Source organism: Crassostrea angulata, chromosome 7 (assembly GCF_025612915.1).
Source record: "Crassostrea angulata isolate pt1a10 chromosome 7, ASM2561291v2, whole genome shotgun sequence".
Lineage (NCBI taxonomy): Eukaryota > Metazoa > Mollusca > Bivalvia > Ostreida > Ostreidae > Magallana > Magallana angulata.
In genome coordinates this window covers 45,764,273-45,783,093 of record NC_069117.1, presented here as the reverse complement: position 1 = coordinate 45,783,093, position 18,821 = coordinate 45,764,273, and the positions used below count along the sequence as shown (strand labels likewise).

Sequence of the window (18,821 nt, the reverse complement as noted above, 5' to 3'; positions counted from 1 at the left end):
CAGAAGAATCTTTGGTAGTTTTAAAACAAATTTTAAAAATGTCGCATACATAGTACAGTAAGCTCTTCAACATTATAATCCGTTAGATATGTTTTCCATTTGGTTACAGCAACTGGAACAACTACATTTTCATTCAAAACATTATAGATAATTTTTGTACACTTTTCATGGGGTATAACTGTTTGGGGAAAAAAAATGGTATACATGGATTAGGATTTCTTTTAACAGAAGTCCTGTCAATATTAGACATTTTGAAAAACTTAAAAATTGCTGTTTTTACACTATTGTATTGCATTGTACATATAACCTTGAGACTGTATTTACATTTAAATTCCTCAATATCTAAAAAATTACGATTTTCATCATAAAAATCTTATATAACCTTTACACCGGTCTTGTACCAGGCTTTATTGAAAACATATTTATTTGCTATGTGTATGTTTGAGTTATACCACACTGGAGTATTTAAAAAATTATCTTTTACCTTTGGGTGATTCTTATAGGTAGTAATAAAACATAACCATGAATTTAACACATCTTTCCAAAAATCATTGATTACCTTGTGTAAGCATTCAATTACAAATCTATCACCAAAATCAAACAATTTCTGTAAAAAATCATTTCCATAAAAGGTAAACAAAAAATCCATCCAAGGTTTGTGTGATTTTGTAAGCCTTTTAATCCAAGAACACTTAAGAGATTTTATAAAATTGTTAAAGTCAACCATTTTCAACCCTCCTGACGAATAACCCTAAGTAATGACTGACCTCTTAACTTTATCACTCTTAGATTTCCACAAAAATTCAAAAATAGTTTTGTTAAGGTATGAAATTGTTTCTAACTTCGTTTGCCAGCCGAGAGGCACTGCCGATGAATATTTGTTGAAATTAATGCAGACACGTAGCATTAGGGGCGGGGGGGGGGGGGGGGCCCCACCCCCACTTTTTCTTGCAGGGATCAATTCTTTAAAATTTACGTATAAAAAATTGAATTATTATGGAGTTGCCCCCCCCCCCCCCCACTTTTTTGGAAGTATGTAAAAAATTGATATGAAAATAAGGAAATGAGGAGTGTAATTGAAGTTATGTCAAGATTTTTTTTGATGAGTCTGCCCCCCCCCCCCCACCACTTTCAAAAACGATGCTACGTGCCTGCAATGTACTATCAAACTACATCTACCAGTAAAAACGGTGACTTTATGTCGTAGCCCGATAATTCCCTTCACTGAATATCTGCATGCCATGCCCATGTAAATACATTTATTGGGTGAATTAGGACAATTTTCACCGACAAGTTTCAAGTTTTGAACCATCCATCAAGAAGTGAGGGTTTATCGCAAGGAAGATAACTCCGCTCGTAAACAGAGCAATTGCACTTAACTCGAAAAAAAATACAATTCATTAGAAGTATGAAATTTAATCAAGCCGCGAAGACATGAAAACTTTTTTATCGTCTTGGGTACTGGGAAATCTAAAAGAAGGCATTTATACTGATTGTATTACAATGGAAGACATAAAAGAGAAAATTAAAAAATTAATGTCACGAGTTATCTTTCTTGCGATAAAACCCATACTTCCGTTGATTCTAGATGGACGAAGTTCACAACCTTCTTGTATTATATACACAGATAGCTGCAGAACTGTAGCTCTCCGGGGAAAAAAAATATTGACAGACCGGAGAGCTACAGGGCAACCCATTGAAAATTTTTTTATTTATTGCGCAAAAAAACGTGCGCTAGTTTTCGACTGATTTACCTTATTTATACGCAAATTCTGTGAAAACAATTAGTACCATTAAATTCTTCATGCAATTTACTACTGATATCGCCTCTTTATTTGCCTCAGACTTTCTCCGAAACACACTACCGACCTAGGAAAATCAAGTATGTTGAATTTACATCGAGATCGAGAGTCGCCATTTTTACATGTAAACAAAGTGCACCATATGGATTTACGGGACTGGTGATGGTGTTTAAAAGATTATCCGAGGCAAGTGAAGAGACGATACAGCTAATACACAGAGGGTCTGATTTTTTTAAAATGTTTGTTTTAGGTAATTTTGGGCAATGAATGAATAAATTAGATTAGAAATATGTCCTAAAAGGATAATTTGATTCTAAAAAATGAATAAAGTCCCGGGGGTCTATATACTGGGGGAGGGGGGAGGGGTCGATTCTGTCCCCAAGCACCTGTGCATATTTAGGCCTTAAATGGGAAACTATTTAATTGAACAATCTCGCTGCAAAATGTCAAAAACATGTTCAGCGGAATTATTTTAGAATTTATGCGATAAACGACAAATAATTGTTTGTTGACAACCTGAGACAATTTAAACAATGATAACTAATTTCAGTTCATTTAAACATGAACAGACATATGTCAAATAATCCTTCAAGGGACTTCATTTACACAATGAATTTAGTACATATATCTAGCAGCTCCGTGAATTAAAAAAACGCATAAAACATACTTACAAAAAATATTCTGGCTATTTAAAAAACTTTGAACAATTATATTTGGGGGAAGTAGAAAAGACAAATTCATGTCCAGAAGAATCTTTGCGAACCCTGCATGTGTCTCGCCCAGGTCCCGTTTCTTAGTCATCCAACAAACATATTTGTCTTTCAAATATATTTTCGTTTCCGAATTGGCTCGGTCGCAGTCTATTTTTTGTCTTTTCTTTGCCAATTCAGTAAAGAAAGCAGGCCTACCCGCTCTCTTATACGCCATGCTGTTTTGTTTATTGATTCAGATACATTGTAGTATACAGGGCGGGGAGATGCGATATATCGTATGCAGGGTTATTTTCGCCCCGTGTAATTTTCGCCCTTCTATACTTACAAACAGTTTTGCCCCGTCTTGAATTCGCCCAGACACAGTTGGTTTTAAAGATGTGTCATTTGAAACTTTGTAAGTCGCCCAGTATTAAATTTGCCCGCTGACTCTAAGAGCGAAAGGGACGAAAATAAAACGGGGGGAGGGGGGGGGGATATTTCCCTGAATAGAGTATATATTTATGGACAATAAATGATTTTTGTTTTTATTTTAATGAAATAATTAAATTCATTGAATAAAAAAATGTGTAATTGTCTGAAAGTTAATACATTTATGAGTATTACAGAAACCCAACATTAAACTTTTTAAAGTCGGTTTTGTAATAAGATGCGCCGTACTGTCTCTTTAAAGTCAACTGATATGGTGACATAGTTTTTACCATATAGCATATTAGTGGAGAAATTGTCATTTACACAATGTATAAGTAAATGTAAATATAATATGGTGGACTTCTTTGTTATATTGTTGCTCAGTACCACACTTTCATAAAAATATATGTCTGCCGAAAATGTATGATCTCTTTAATCACCACATTTTATAAAGTGTTTAACATTTCAGTTTATTCCTTTTGTAAAATAGTTATTAAAGTTTAAAGATGTGGGTGGTAACCCTTGTAACATTAACGGTATTTAAATCCTTATTAAAACAATAAAGCGATGAGGAAAAACAACTTACATCTGCTTCATTATAAATTCTTCTTCGGTTAAGAAAAAGTGACTGATCCGGGAAAACACCACAGTACAATGCGCGGATATAAAGACTGAAAGAAAAAATCCAAATTAGTAAAAATTAAAGAATTTACTAGGTAATGTACATAAGATATATTGCCTCATATAATCACATGTTATAATAACACATGTATAATGTGCACATCTATTCACCCATTAGATTAAGAAAAGTGCACAATCGTATATGAGAACATGCAACAGTCGTTTATGTATAAAAATATAGTAAAACTAGTGGGTATTGTGTGGGTTTTTTAAATTAAAAAAAACACGTATCCCCTTCTCCCCTTGGTTTGTAATATGGGCAAATTTAATAGGTAAAAAAGTTTAATGATAGCTAGTCTAAAGGTCATACCAGTGAATTTAGGTTAAGCCTAAATTTGATTTCGATTTATCCATAAAAATCCAAAAAAAAAGGTCAGTGTCAATTTTTTTGGGTAGGGTTCATCTATGTTTATATCATCAATATATGGTAGAAATCCTTAATTTAAGGAATTATTATGTAATGATTAGGATAATCTTTTCAAATTATAAATGACCTTAAGAATTAACAAAAAGTTAAGTTCAAAGATTTAAGGTCTGAATTTGCTAGATTTAACTGTTCTTAATATTATCCATTGATGTTTTCAGTTTGAATTCTCTCAGCCAAAGGGTTTTGTATTTATCTTCTGGACTTTCTAAAAATTATCACACAACATCTTAGTGATTTATTATTAGTCTCTTAATGTATATTCAGGAAATGGCTGAGAATGTGTTTTTCCCCTAATTTTACCTTGAAAAAGAATATTAGATCAAGGTAAAAAATGTTGATATAATCAAGACGGTTATCTGCCATCTATTTACAATACAAGTATAAGGCCTGTATGAATAAGGAATCTCATGTTATGGCATGGACAATATTATTCAGAAAAGCATTGTACTTTAGATATAAAATTGATCATGGTAATACAATGGCAAGGTGAATTAAAATTTTATATATCTTTGGTAAAAATTTGAAAGCTGTTTGATAAAGAAATTTAATTGCAATGCAGAAACGATATTATTCATATCATGCTTGACCTTGAGATACAAAATAAGCCAAGGTAAAAAACGTGGGTATTGGTCACTTTAAGATCATCTAACATTATTGTATGTTCCAAGTTTGAAGTCTTTGGGCTTTGGGATGAAAAAGTTATGGTCAAGTCAAAATTTTTAAAAAATTCTTAGTTTAACCTTGGGTAAAGAAAAGGCTTCTTTGTTTAAAGTTTGAAGTCCTTATTACAAAGTATATTCAGGAAATGAATGACTATGGGTTTTTTCTAAATTCACCGTGAAATAAAACATTAGGTCAAAGTAAAAAATTTGGTGAGGTTCAGCTAGGTACTATTCTATCTGTGATACAAGTTTAGTTTGTATGTATGAAAAATCTTTTGTTATGGCTTGGGCATTTTTAAGAAAACACTTGACCTGGAAAGATTAAATAGGTCACGGTCAACAATTTTGGTAGCATGCACTCTTTCTCATTAACGTATATCTATGTTGCAAGTTTTAATGTCAAAGGGTATTTAAGTTACGACCAGTACAATATTTGGAAGCTTTTCTGTATAGCTCTTCAAAAAGCTTCTCTAATACATGAGAATAAAGATATATGGATTACAGTTTTAAACAGATTTTAACCATATTTTGATCGACAATTGTTTATAAATTTGTTACCGCTATTGGGATTTTGGGAAAGCTGACCCCCTATCTCCTTATTATGACCATTTAACGACATACTAGTGGCTGCATATAATAAGGTACTTTATCTTTATGAGCAGTTTCTCCATTTGAGAAAAAGAGAAGATTTTTACCGTTGATTTCTATAGCCCCTAATCATGTAACACATGAGAAAAACCCGAATTTGAGGTGCAAACCCCTTATTCTTGATATCAAATAAAAGATCATATAATTTTAAACAAATCTGTTTAACAAGCGTTTGTTACCGTTCTTGAGACACAATTTTTATGGTTAGCATTGTTTAGTACATCATTATGAGCATCTTTTCTTCAACTAGATGATACCCCGCGCAAGCGCGGGAATTAACACTTTACACATTATCATATAATGCTTAAAATGTTGAACCATATTTTTGTTCATTTTTGTATAAACTTTGTCCAATTTTTTCCTTATCTTATTCTTAAAAGAAACAGACTGCATTTTTGATACTTAGAGGAGCGGGCAGGGATGAAAAATCTAAACTGAAATGGATATTATATACATGTACGTGGTCTTAATCCTGTTTGTTGCAGCTGAATGAAAATAATAAACTTTTTTATTGTATTTATTTTAAATCAATAAATGGGTATTTAGTGTATCTCTCTCTATATTTGGTTCTTTTGGTCAATTTTCAATATAACTTGTATTACTCTCCCAAATAAGAATTTCAAATAAAAGACTGATTTGAAAAACAATATGGAGGGGCGGGGGGGGGGGGGGGGGGGGGGAGGGCATCCCCATTAAACTTATAGACGTAGAATACAATAATCTGTTCATTTATGTTTACAAATTACAGTCTAAGGTTTACAACCAATCTGCCGTGGTAGTAAAAAGCATGAAATTAAAACACGCTAGGTTATGAATTATTATCCATTTACATGCATATTTTAAACCAAAGTTGTCAGATTTAAAGAGTCTGGCCGATGGTTAACTCGCCCTACATATATCGCCATGTTGTTAATTACTAGTAGTTAACCCGTTTCTGGGCAGCTCGTTCTGGAAAGTTCTTTCCATTAGTAATAAAGTCGCATTGATTGTTCGTATTTTATTTATAAAAATTTTGTATTAATAGAAGTCAATCTCTCACCAGAGGGCGTATTACGCTGCGCTACAACACCTCTGTTAACGTCTAAATGCCAAGAATCATTCTCAATCATGATATTATAAATTATAGTTTTATATATATTCAGTCTACATTTCGATGTTAAAGTCTCGCTAAAAAATATTGAAATAAAAAGATTTTTATTGGTAAATCACGGTAACAAACAAAGAACTATTTCTCGGAGTAATACTACATTACCAATGTTTTCGTGGCACTACATTTTAGACGTTAACAGAGGTATAAGTGGAGCGAAGCAGGAACGATAACTCTGGGTAGAGATTGAATCGAAGTATGATCCAAGGTAGATGTATCTGCCCGCGATGCATGGTGAACTTGTCCTACACTTTTCGTAAATTAGTCAATCTGCGTTCTTGGTTACCCCGTTCTGGAAAGTTCTAAAGCTAGTATGTATCAAAATTAAAATCGCCCACTAAAGAAATGAATTTGTAAAATCTTTACTTTTATGACATTGTATTCTTTAAATAGGCTCACAGTAAATATATTCACTCTTTACGTAATCATTCAATATTTTTTTATTGCAAGTATACATTTGATGCAAAATATTTCTGACTTGGATCTGCCAAAGGGTGTCCACCACCATACTCTCATTTTTGCTATTTTGGGCTTGTATATCGAAAATGAAAGTAGCTTTTTGATTAATTTCACAACAATAACTTATCAGTTAGAATTCAAATATATCTTACGGACATCATCACGCATGTGTTGAAATACCAAAGGTGTAAGCAGGCATTTGTTAGTTTATTTGCAAAATGCCTTAATTTATAAGTATAGATACGGCTTTTCAAAATATTTCTCCTTCTGATTCCCTTAAAACCCTTATTACCTAACATATGTAAACATTAACCTATTGTGAGCCAGACCCTTTCCCTTTTATCAAATACAGGTCATTTAGTTTTTGGTCGTTTTGTTAAACACGTGTTTAGAAATGTGTTACCGTATTTAAGATAAATGAAAAAAGAATGTTGTATTGGCTGATCACTTATTTCCTTATCTCGGGATCGTTTACCGATATTTCTTGATTGCATATTGTTTAATTCATCTTTATGAGCATCTTTTCTTAAAATATGTCTTTTCTTAAAATATGTCTTTTATGATTACAAGTATTGATTATAACCAACCTAACAGAAAGTAAACCTCAACACCTAATCTTTGGGTTTACTTTCGCGGTTTCTGCGTTTATAACAGTGGACCCAGAGCACACCCAAAGTAAACTGAGAGTGGACACAGAGTAAACCCCGATTAGACGTATACCCCTGAAAGTAGACGCTGCATGTGTATTTGGAATATACAAGGGGCAGGAATTACAGGCAGCAAAATGATATGATATAAAAGAGTCTGTTTCACAATTCATTGAGTCCAGTGGACCCCAAAAGCAAACCCCGAGTTTGAAAGGAAAATACCATTGGTCAAGTATACTCTTCAAAATAAGAAATGTATAGCATTATTTTTTTACTTGAAAAATAATTTTTAAGCACTGTGCAGTATAAATTATATTTTTCCGAAAATTGATGACATAAGACTGTTTTGAATTCAAACTGATTGTTTAGATTAAAAGCCATTTAAAAGGACTGTCCTGAATTTTGGTCAAATTTAAATTGTACTCAATTGCTTTTCACGAAAAGCAAATTTAAATCAACAACGCATGCTTTTCATGCTAAACAGCGTCTCTGGACATTTAAAAATAAGAAGTTTTCGATGTGAAAATCTGTTCTTTCTTTGGACCGTAGACTCGCACATTATGCCATGTCTAAATGAAGCCCAGCGCAAAATTAGAAGCTGGTGAATCTCGGACAGCTGTAGCGAGGGTCTTTAATGTAAACCAGAGTACAATTTCTCATCTTTGGAATAGGTTTTGACAGCATGGGTCAACCCGTGAACTTCCAAGGTCAGGCCGACCGCGGATCACCGCTGCTGCTCAAGACCGCTACATCAGGTTACAGCATTTGCGCGAACGATTCAGAACAGCAACCTCAACTGCTTCATCTATTCCTGGATGGTGTAGAATCTCCGATCAAACGGCCAGAAACCGAGATGCTGGTATCCGAGCAAGACATCCTGTAAAATCTGTTGTTTTGAACCGGCGACCTCATCAAAACAGGCTTTAGTGGTCTCGCACGCATAGGATCTGGCCACAGCAGCGCTGGAATACCGTTTGGTTCAGTGATGAATCAAGGTTCCTGTTGCACCGTGCAGATGGTCGAGCAAGGTCTACAGAAGATGACATGAACGTTTTGCAGATAATTGTGTCCAGGAAGTCGACAGATTTGGAGGTGGAAGTGTCATGATGTGGGCTGCAATATCCCATACCAGAAGAATAGATCTGGTACACGTAAACGGTACTTTGACGGCTCAGCGGTACTGTGACGAAATACTGTAACCGCACATTGTTTCAATAATGCAGAATAATGGCAGAATTCTTCAACATGACAATGCCAGACAGCATACAGCAAGAATTATTACAACTTTCCTACAGACAAACAACATTACTCTTCTTCCTTGGCCCTCCAAATCACCAGGTCTGGACCCAATAGAGCATCTTTTGGATGAACTAGACAGACGTGTCAGACAGCGGCAACCTGCACCTCAGTCGCTGCAACAACTTGTGCAAGCGTTACAAGCAGAGTGGACCAATATTCTCCAGCAACTGATTAGGAACTTGACGTCATCAATAGGGAGACGATGCCAGGCCGTTATTGATGCCAACGATCGGCATACAAGATATTGAACATTTGTGACCTTGAACTTATGATGTGCTAGAAAGTCTTATTAAAAATGATCATTTAAAACTTAATGTGATGTTGAATTAATCTATTTAATATAAAATATCTTTTATCTTGTTTACCTTAGTATCTACCAAAATAACTTCATGCTTTTCTTTTTTTTTTTGAAGAGTATATTTGTAAAAAACAACAAAAATATACAAACAACTGTGGACTAAAACATGGTTTTTGCTAATTGTAGAAAGAGTAATAGTAAGATAAGGAAAAGTCTTTTATCAGATTTTCCAAATTATATTGCAGATGATATAAACTCATTGTTACCTCAAATATTTTTAAAAATCCTGGAATAAAATTAAAGAAAACAAATATAGGAAAACTAATACAGAAACTGTCGAAATTGCAATATTTGTTGATCACTAAAAAACTTTATTTAACATTCACTAAAACTGACGTAAAACTGACGAGGAAAGTTCAAAATAAGATTATACTGAACTAAATATGAAACTAAAAACTTTAGACTTTTTGTTTTTTTTAAATGAAATATAACAAAGCATCTTGAAACTGAAAAATGAACAACGTTCTTGGACTGACTGAATTCTGGATGAGTTTGCTAAGACCAACCACATTATCCTGTTACCAGTACTTACAAAACGTTTTTAATATCTGACTTTAAAATGGAAAGAAGCCAAAGAATGGAATTTTTTATCCATAACATTATGATTTAAAAACGGTGACCCGAATAATACAAACAATTATAGAGGTCTCAGTGTTATAAGCTGATTAGGAAAACTCTTTACAGGCCTTTTTCAGGAACGCATTGACAATTATCTTGAATCAAATAACCTGCCAAGTCAGTTATGGATTGTAGAGAAAAAAATCATAAAATTACTGACAACATTTTTGTGTTGAAAACCCTAATCAAAAAAATTCTTTAAACAAATCATAGATATTTTTGCAATTTTTTTACGCTAAGAAAAAATCATAACCCAAGTGTTTTTCTATTATTGCCTGACGTCAGGCATATCTAAGGTTTGAAAGTTGCCTTCTCCGAAACAGTGCAGACAATTGGAGCACGCAATATCAACATTTTTCACAAAAAAAGATTAACCAATGCTTGTTTAACTGTTTAATGTGTCGGCAATTACATTCACAACTGATGAAAATGTTATATGGGATGTAATAACACAGTGAGCAAGAGTTTTCAGGTAAAAGGGATGTACACCATGCACGTGTGTAATCCTGATTCAAAAATAGATAAGCCATATTTGAACGGGATTGCTACCAGTTGTTACATATTGTCTATTACGGTACAATGTAAGTATAGGAATTTGTGTTGGATTATCATCATTGCCAAAGAATCATCAGTTTGGATTAGAACAAATACATATTCATATGGCTGGAATGTTTACTGGAGTAACTAAATCGCCGAAGCGGGGTGTGACCCAAATTTTGATCGATTGGGTGATTTCATTCATCTTGAAAAGGGTACATAACTCGCGAGCCTAAATAATGTACATTACTAACTAAACAATTACTACTCAAGTGTGTGTATTAATTCTCTTCCAAAACATTCGATCCAAAGTATAATATATGAAGTTGTTACAAAACAAATGTCAAACAATTCATTTGACCCCTCCCTATTAATCTATGCCAATGGATGAGGTCATTAAAATCCTCACATCAAGATCTCAGTCGTTGCGTGAATGGTAAAGCAGGACTTCGCACCATAATATCTCATTCATAGTTTTTGCACGCCAACTCCAGAAAATCGTGTGTACACATCACAGGCACGTAGCATCGGTGTAGGGGGGTGGGGGTGGGGGGCTACCTCCCCCCACTTCTTTTGCAGCAGGCACTTTTCTTAACTTTACATATATTATTTAATGGAAATATCGTGGATTTGCCACCCCTCCACTTTTGTCGGAGCATTTAATAAAATAAACTGAAAATAAGGAACTCTAATTGAATTGAATTAAAGTTTTTCATGATTTTGAAAATTCATCCTTTTTTAATCGCTTGTCAAGATGATTTGGATGAAGCTACCCCATCGCTTTCAAAAAACAATGTGTGCTTGAAAATCTTTATTTCCTATGGTTGGAACTTTTAAAAAATATCTTTCAGTTGATTTTGCTTCTAAAATTGTTTATCTTCCGCTTTCAAGCTTAGTACATGCAATTATTATATGTTTACATTCCTAAAACAATTTGACTTAATGAATTTTTTACGTGATATACTGTACATGTACATGCACTAGATCGAAGAAAATTTCTTCTTTAATCTGCACGTTCCGTTAAATCATGAGTTTATTATCAGCAGTGAAAATGAAAATTCATTTCTTATAAGATAGCCTACATGCGTGCTTCCATTGAATAATTTTGTTTAGTCAGGCAAGCTATTTGGAAAGCTATTCCTTGTAAAAAAAAAAATAATGGACACTATCTATATCACCGTCCATGTTCTATGAATAACAACTGCTATATTTCTTTTAAAAATTGTAAATGCGAATATGAGTTCACAAACCAATTTCTTTTCTTTAAATTCAATCTTATTTCTACTTAACTGTTAAAGAAAGAACATTTACAGCCTTATAATAACAAACATGACTGGAATCAAACGATAATCCACCTGTCATGCATCCATTCAAGGTTTTGAATTTTTGGTATACCAAGCCCGATTTTTTTGTTTTCCGAAAAAAAATTTCAACACAATTTAAAAGATATATATACATTAGGGCAGGCCACTTTCAGAGAGGCAGACGAGGATGAGAATCTAATAAAAAATTATATGGCCTGATAAAGCAAGTTTTGTGTCAAATTTTAATCAATTTTATTAATACAAGACATTACACAGACAGGTATTAAATTTTTCTAAATGATGACCTTAAACTTGCAAAAATGACCTTCTGTCAAGGTCATGAAACACCTTCATGTCGTGAGCAATCTTTCTATTTCATTAAGTATACTATAACTGTTAAAATGTTAACTGGCATTGTATGGCATTGAAATAGATAATGTACAACAAGGAGATGATTCTCTAAGTTTTTGGAACTTGTGTCCAATCCTTTGGCATCATTAGTCAATAAAATATGTTCAACTCAACTCAATCTTTGTGTGAAGAAAGAACTTCTAATATTTCTCAATGAAAAGAAACCGGGAACAAATGCTGTACTTCTCCTATCAGTGATTTTGACATTGCCCAAATGACTTTGGTTCAAGGTCATGACACACTTTCCGTTCATAAGCAATCTATGTGTGATTTAAAAACTTCCAACGTCTCTCCATAGAAGAATATGAACAGGACACGAATTTTGCACTTTTATTGTCAGTGATTTTGATCTTGCCAAAATGACCTCGTAAGAAAAACATGACACTCATTCAGGTCCTAAACAATCTTTGTGTGAAGTAAGAACTTCCTTTGTCTCTCTATAAGGAAGATATGGACCGGACATTGCGCACAGACGGACGAACGGACAAGGTGATTCCTATATAAACCCCCCCCCCCCCCAAAAAAAAAAAAAAAAAAACTGAGAAAAATAACAATAATAGGGAAGAAGAGCCCGAACGAAAACAGTAAGGGAAGACCTTAATCATAATAATAGGAAAATGAAACCAAGCAAAATTAAAGAGGTCTTCCGTTGGAACCGGAAGACCTTAATGATAGGAAAGAGGAAACAGAGCGATTACAATAATTCTTCCTTTTGAAACGGAAGACCTTGATAAGAAAATCGACACAAACAATATATGTCTCCCCTTGAAAGGAAAGACAATAATTATACATGTATATTGAGTATGATTAAAGCTGACATGAATTCATAAACACGCATTTTTTCCCTTTTATCTCCTTCTACCGCCAAATTAGTTGTAGTTTTCTATTGTTCTGCTCATCGTAGTTTTCTATTGTTCTGCTCATCGCTACACACCCCCTATATAAGGCCGAGAGCCCTATTCATGCTTCACCGCATTCAGGTATTCCATTCACCCGAACACGTTACACTGGACGAAAAAACTTGTAGAAAAGCGTTTTGAATAAAAATAATACAACCACTACACTGGTAAGGAATACCCAATGAACGACGAAACAAGACAGACTGAAATCCAGGCACACATCTTTCAAAAATCTTCGATAATTGCAGAACATTTTCCTGTGTATGTGACATCGCACATGCGCAATCCACACACTGTGGTAAATCGAGCAATGACAATGACCGCATGCATTCAAGAAACGGAGTGTTGGGTTTTTTTTAAGTGATGGAAACGATGTTACGTTGTTACTTTTTTGGATTTATTATCATTTATCTACTGTGTTGGATGTAGTGCTGCGGGGTTCTTCAAAAAAAGAAGACCTTATGCATTCCGTATGAACGACACACGTGTTCGATGTGCATGCGAAGTAAAACAGCCCTATTTGTGCAAAATCATCCGGATACCTTGAAAATTCTTTCAAAGAATAAATATATCTGTGTTTTATTGATTGTAGTTTCCTTTATTCTTTTTTTAAAAACATTTTACTACAATGTGTAGTTCATGTATTTAGAAGTCCGTGCAACCTGAATGCCTCGATCGGAAACTTTCTCGACCGGTATATATACCCCAGAGGCAGTTGAGGAATGATCAAAATTAATATGGCGACCTAATGCTTTAATGAATTCATGTCAGCTTTAATGCAAGGTATCATGTTATCAGATATATATCATATTTTTATCATGGGAAAATCAATTATAGATAAACACTGCTCTCACAATTTTAATATACTCAAAGTAATTGTTGTATCTTAAGTTTAGACTTACCGATCAGTAGCAATTAACCGTTCCTTGCCTGGTGACCATATATGATTAGAAATCATCAAAAAGGACAAAAATCCAAAAAGCCCAGCTAAAACAGCAGACCAAGAGATTTCCATATTCTTGAACATTGAAGATGGATCATCGTTTTTATTTGTCCAAACTGGCAAAGGAATGGCACAAGTTTTATCATCTGTTCTGATTTTCAGAGTTATTAATTCTGAATATATTCCCCAAAATAAACCAATAACAACAGGCGTAGATAAGACAACCGGAATAGCATAAGACACTTTTTGTGCAAGGATTTTGCTGGCTGATTTGACACATTTATAGCAAATCCCACTAGACACTATGTTGATGATTGATACCACAAATGGAAGGTAAGAATAACAGCTATCATTCTGATGAGTTTCAAATGTGAGATTTGTATAAACAATGTTAATTGTAGCTTTTCTGCTTGACTCAAAGAAAATGGTTTTCATGCAAGCATCCCCGTCCTTGCAACTTGTACCAAATAGGAGAGTAGGCATGATGAGTAATGTCAATATTATCTTCCACAAGTTAGTTATGATACCAATTCTCTCTTTCTCCCTCCTCATGTTCTTTTTGAAGCGAACAATCAATGAAATTATACGTTTAAGTTTGGCGAAGTTTATAAAAAAAATTTTGCTCTTTGTACTAGATTGCGGTACAAAGTTTTCCCACCATGAAATTGATATAAAAAATGGAGACAAAATCCATAGTGATGTGAGAAGAGAGTTGTCAGTTTCAGAACAATAAATATAGTAGGCCCAGAGACAGATTGAAGCTATTTGACCACTTAATGCCAGTATTTTTAGAACGAGAGAAACGTGCGTACGAAGTGATAAGTCATCACTGTCCTTGTATTCACTTATATGACATATTATGTTTAGAATCCCAGGAATTGGACTAATACAGAAAGAAACAACACACGCAGTCATTGGGTCGAAACTTGGCAGAACAATTAGAACAAAAATACACAATGCAGCGGAGTGAACTGTTTCAATGATTAATGCCTGAAAAGAAAAATATTGTTAGAAATCATAATGTAGCAATAAACACCATAAAGAAAATGATAATGCAGGATATATTTTTCATCTAAATATACCCCTGTTAGTGTTTTCCACTGCATTGGTGTGCTTTTTATTACCATCGTCTTCCGTAAATACTTAAGAATGGTAAACAAATAAGGAGCTGTAATGGTCATAAGAATTCCCCAAATCCACCTCACGTCAGTAGAGTTCAACGAGTATAATAATGCTCCGTTTAACGTCTTCAGGTTTTTTTTATTTTTAGTTGGATATAAATTGCCTATCATTAATAGGAAAGTCATTTTCGATGCAATGGACATTCCAAGTACAAACAAAAAAAAGAAGAGCAATGTAAATTATTCTGCTGATTACATAGCAGCTGTTCCAACATTCATCACTGGAATTTGACACGTTTTCTTCGGAAGTTTCACAAAATATATCAAAGGAATAAGTCTCAGACCTTAAAGAAACAATTCAGTTTGATCAATGTTTATTTCTACCTAAATCGTATATGATATGCCAATATATATATAGAGTAATTCAGTAAATTAGACTACTTGATCACACTTTGTCTGTCCCAAGATATTTATGCAACACATTTGGACGATTTTTATTAAAAATACACATACCTATGAAAGATGTACTATTGAAATATTTGAAAGGGATAATTTCCAAGATATAGTTTCGACTGAGAACTCTTAGAAATTTTTCATACTTTTGAATGAACATCGTTTGAACCCTGAGGTATTTATAAATATCATGCAATTAAGCAAAATGTGAATCCAGGATATCTTGGGACATAGTATAAACCTTTTTTGGATTTGTGCATCTTCAACTTCTTTATTAGAACCATCTATAGTTTTAACTTCAGTTTTATTATCATCTAGGTCCAATGAGACATTATTTGCAGGGATACCCAAAGAATGGACTGAATTGAAGGAATCGTTTTCGTAAGCTTGGTTACTTTGTCCCCTACTGTTATTTTCCGTATTAAGCGCGTGACTGGACACATCGGGTGTTACTATAATGAAAAAAAATGTAAATGTACTGAGTTATGTTCAAACATCAAAAATCAAAATGAAGCATTCCTTTTAAACAATTGTACATCAGAAAATGATTATTTTTTTAAATAAATGATATGATACAACTGTATGTGCTTATTCATAAGTTATTACAGATTGAAGAAATGTTTCACATAACATAACTTTAAAATTTGAATAATTTCTATCTTAATTCAGAATTCAGAATGGCTTCGATCATTCAGCCCATTAAAACGGGAATGGTCACGATTTCGGTCAAAGTTGAATTTTCCGTTTTTAATGTTGCAAAGCTTTAGTAATATATTTCTAATAGTCAACCAGAATTAGTGTGTCAGTTGTTGAATCTTAGGTGAAATACAGAGCTCAAAATTCTTCGTTATGTAAACAAAGCTCGGGCCATGTTTATGCTGACATTTTGTACGTCAAAAAGAAAATTCCAAGTTTAGACTAAAATAAATGTGACAAACTGTTGGAACTGTTTATTTGTTAAAAACAAATAAAAAGCCTGAAATATCAGCTTTGTAATATAAAGAACTTTCACCGGTATATTTAACCAATGTAAATAAAACTATGGCTTGGCCCTTATTAACATTACTCAAGCATTGTAAACAATAAAAATAGAAAAATTAAACTTGATCAAAAGTGTGACAATGCCTCTGTAAATGAAACAAACGTTTGATATCGTTTTAGACACCGACCTTCTATTCCAATTTTAGTGCTTCTTTTTGCAAATCTTTCAGGAATTGAGTCCATTTCCATCTAGTAACATAAAAAAGGATAGTCATTTGCACAGTATGCTTTTATTATTCATACACTTGCATGGAAATTGAGATAAAATATAACTATGGTTATTTTTTTTTCTTAGCCCCTTTTCTTTAAAATTTACGTTTTGTGGTACCTTTTCTTATTTACCAATACATTCATTGCTAGCGCTCTCAAGCGCAAGTACGTCAGTCTTTTTTACTGGAATACGCATGCTCGACCTTGCGGTGGGGCATTATGGAGTAGCAAAAAAGTACCCCATAATCTGATGATGATATCATGTAGATGTATATAGTATTGAATAAGGTTTCTTATTCAAGTAGTCTAAACAACAATTTACCTCAAAAATATTAAGTAAAGATGTTTTACTTAAGAAGAGCCCCGTAAGGCTGTGTTAAGTAGAGGAAAGTGGAAATGGTGGGTTCACTTAAATGGCTATAGTTTTCTAAAACCTCAATGGAATTGGCAAAATGTGATTAATTCTAAGACAAAATGACTTTTCAAAGAATGTTAGTGTTTTATATGTTTCATATTTTTGAAAAATTGAGAGTTGCTGTACTTGAAGAATGATGTGTGTTGCTAAAATTCATGAAATGATTTCTGATGATTATTATTAGTTAAGTCTCTTGTTAAAAGGTTTAGAAATATTTTTAGTTTACTGTCTTTGCTGTAGAAAGACTCTTGATTTAGTAATATTTTCTCAAAATTTTCATTTTAGTTCGATTGCTTGGTGAAGAAATAACATAAAAACAATGATTCTGTCACATGATATCATATTGAATATTAAGTGAACTTATTTACTTATTTGAATGCTTGTACATTTTCTATCACAATTGAATTCAATCTATTAGACGTTGAGCCTATTAGATCATATACCAGTCGTGAAAATGTAATTTATTGTTAATGATTGGCTAATTGAACTTACCTTTCTTTATATACATCCAAATATTTTTCATTTAATCAAAACTTATGCGAATTTAAACAAGTTGAAAAATTTAATTGAATACGACTTGACACTTTAATTGGTAAAGCGTTGCAAAAATCAAAAATAAGCTAAAAAATGATCCGATAAGAAAATATTTAGTAATAATTTATTTTAATAAAACCGTTCAACATTCATTGATATTCTAAAGTAAAGAAGATATTTTTTAACATTATATGCATAAACACCTATACATCCATTTTGGTCCTGCCTTAGAGTCAAAACCCGTACTCCAGGGGACATGAAAATTAAAATTTCAGTAGAGGACTTCCTGGTAAACATAATTATAAGTCAGTTTGTTTATACAGATGTATGAGAATAGAGAAGAAAATTTTTAAACATTTTATATGCATTGACACAATATTGCCATATAGCCCCCCCCCCCCCCCCCGTCATGTCCTGAACCCCTAACCCAGGGGCCATGGATTTCACAATTTTGGTAGAAGAGTTAGTGGACATCATAACAATGTATTCAGTTTTTTGCCCATTTGTGTGGGAGTAAAGAAGATCTTTTAAGATTTAATTTTTTTTCACTATATGGCCATATTGGCCCAACCCTAGAACCCGAACCCCTAACAAAGGGGTCATTAATTTCACAATTTTGGTAGAGGGCTTCATGGACATTATAACCAGGCATTTATATTTTAACAAATATATATATATGGGAGTAAAGATGAAGATTTTCTAAGATGTAATATGGCCATATTGGCCCAACCCTAGAGCCTGAACCCCTGACCCAGGGGCCATGAATTTCACAACTTTGGTAGAGGGCCTCATGGACATCATAACTTTGCAACCAGTTTTTTCCTCACATGTGTGGCAGTAGGTAAGAAGATTTGGAAATTAGGCTTTCTTTGGCATAATAGACCCCACATGTGGCGCCTCGGGCGTGGTGGAGCTAAATTTCACAATTTAGATTCCTCTTATCTTAGAGATGCCCTACACCAAAAATGTTAACAATCAGCCTTGTAGTTTTTAAGAAGTTAAAAATGTAAAATTGTTAACGCACGGCAACGGACGAAAACGGATAGCAATAGGCCACCTGAGTAAAACTCAGGTGACCTAACAA

General features: G+C 33.5%; 1 protein-coding gene across 1 annotated transcript in view; it reads right to left on the bottom strand.

Annotated features, from left to right (window-relative positions):
- LOC128191366 (chitin synthase-like) overlaps positions 1-15,090 on the bottom strand; it is a 30,299-nt gene extending 15,209 nt beyond the window's left edge. Inside the window, 5 exon segments of the mRNA XM_052863436.1 lie at positions 1,730-1,734; positions 3,503-3,594; positions 13,923-14,136; positions 14,776-14,953; positions 15,046-15,090. Of these exon segments, the coding sequence (XP_052719396.1) occupies positions 1,730-1,734; positions 3,503-3,594; positions 13,923-14,136; positions 14,776-14,953; positions 15,046-15,090 (534 nt within the window).
- Positions 15,091-18,821: the final 3,731 nt, after the last annotated feature.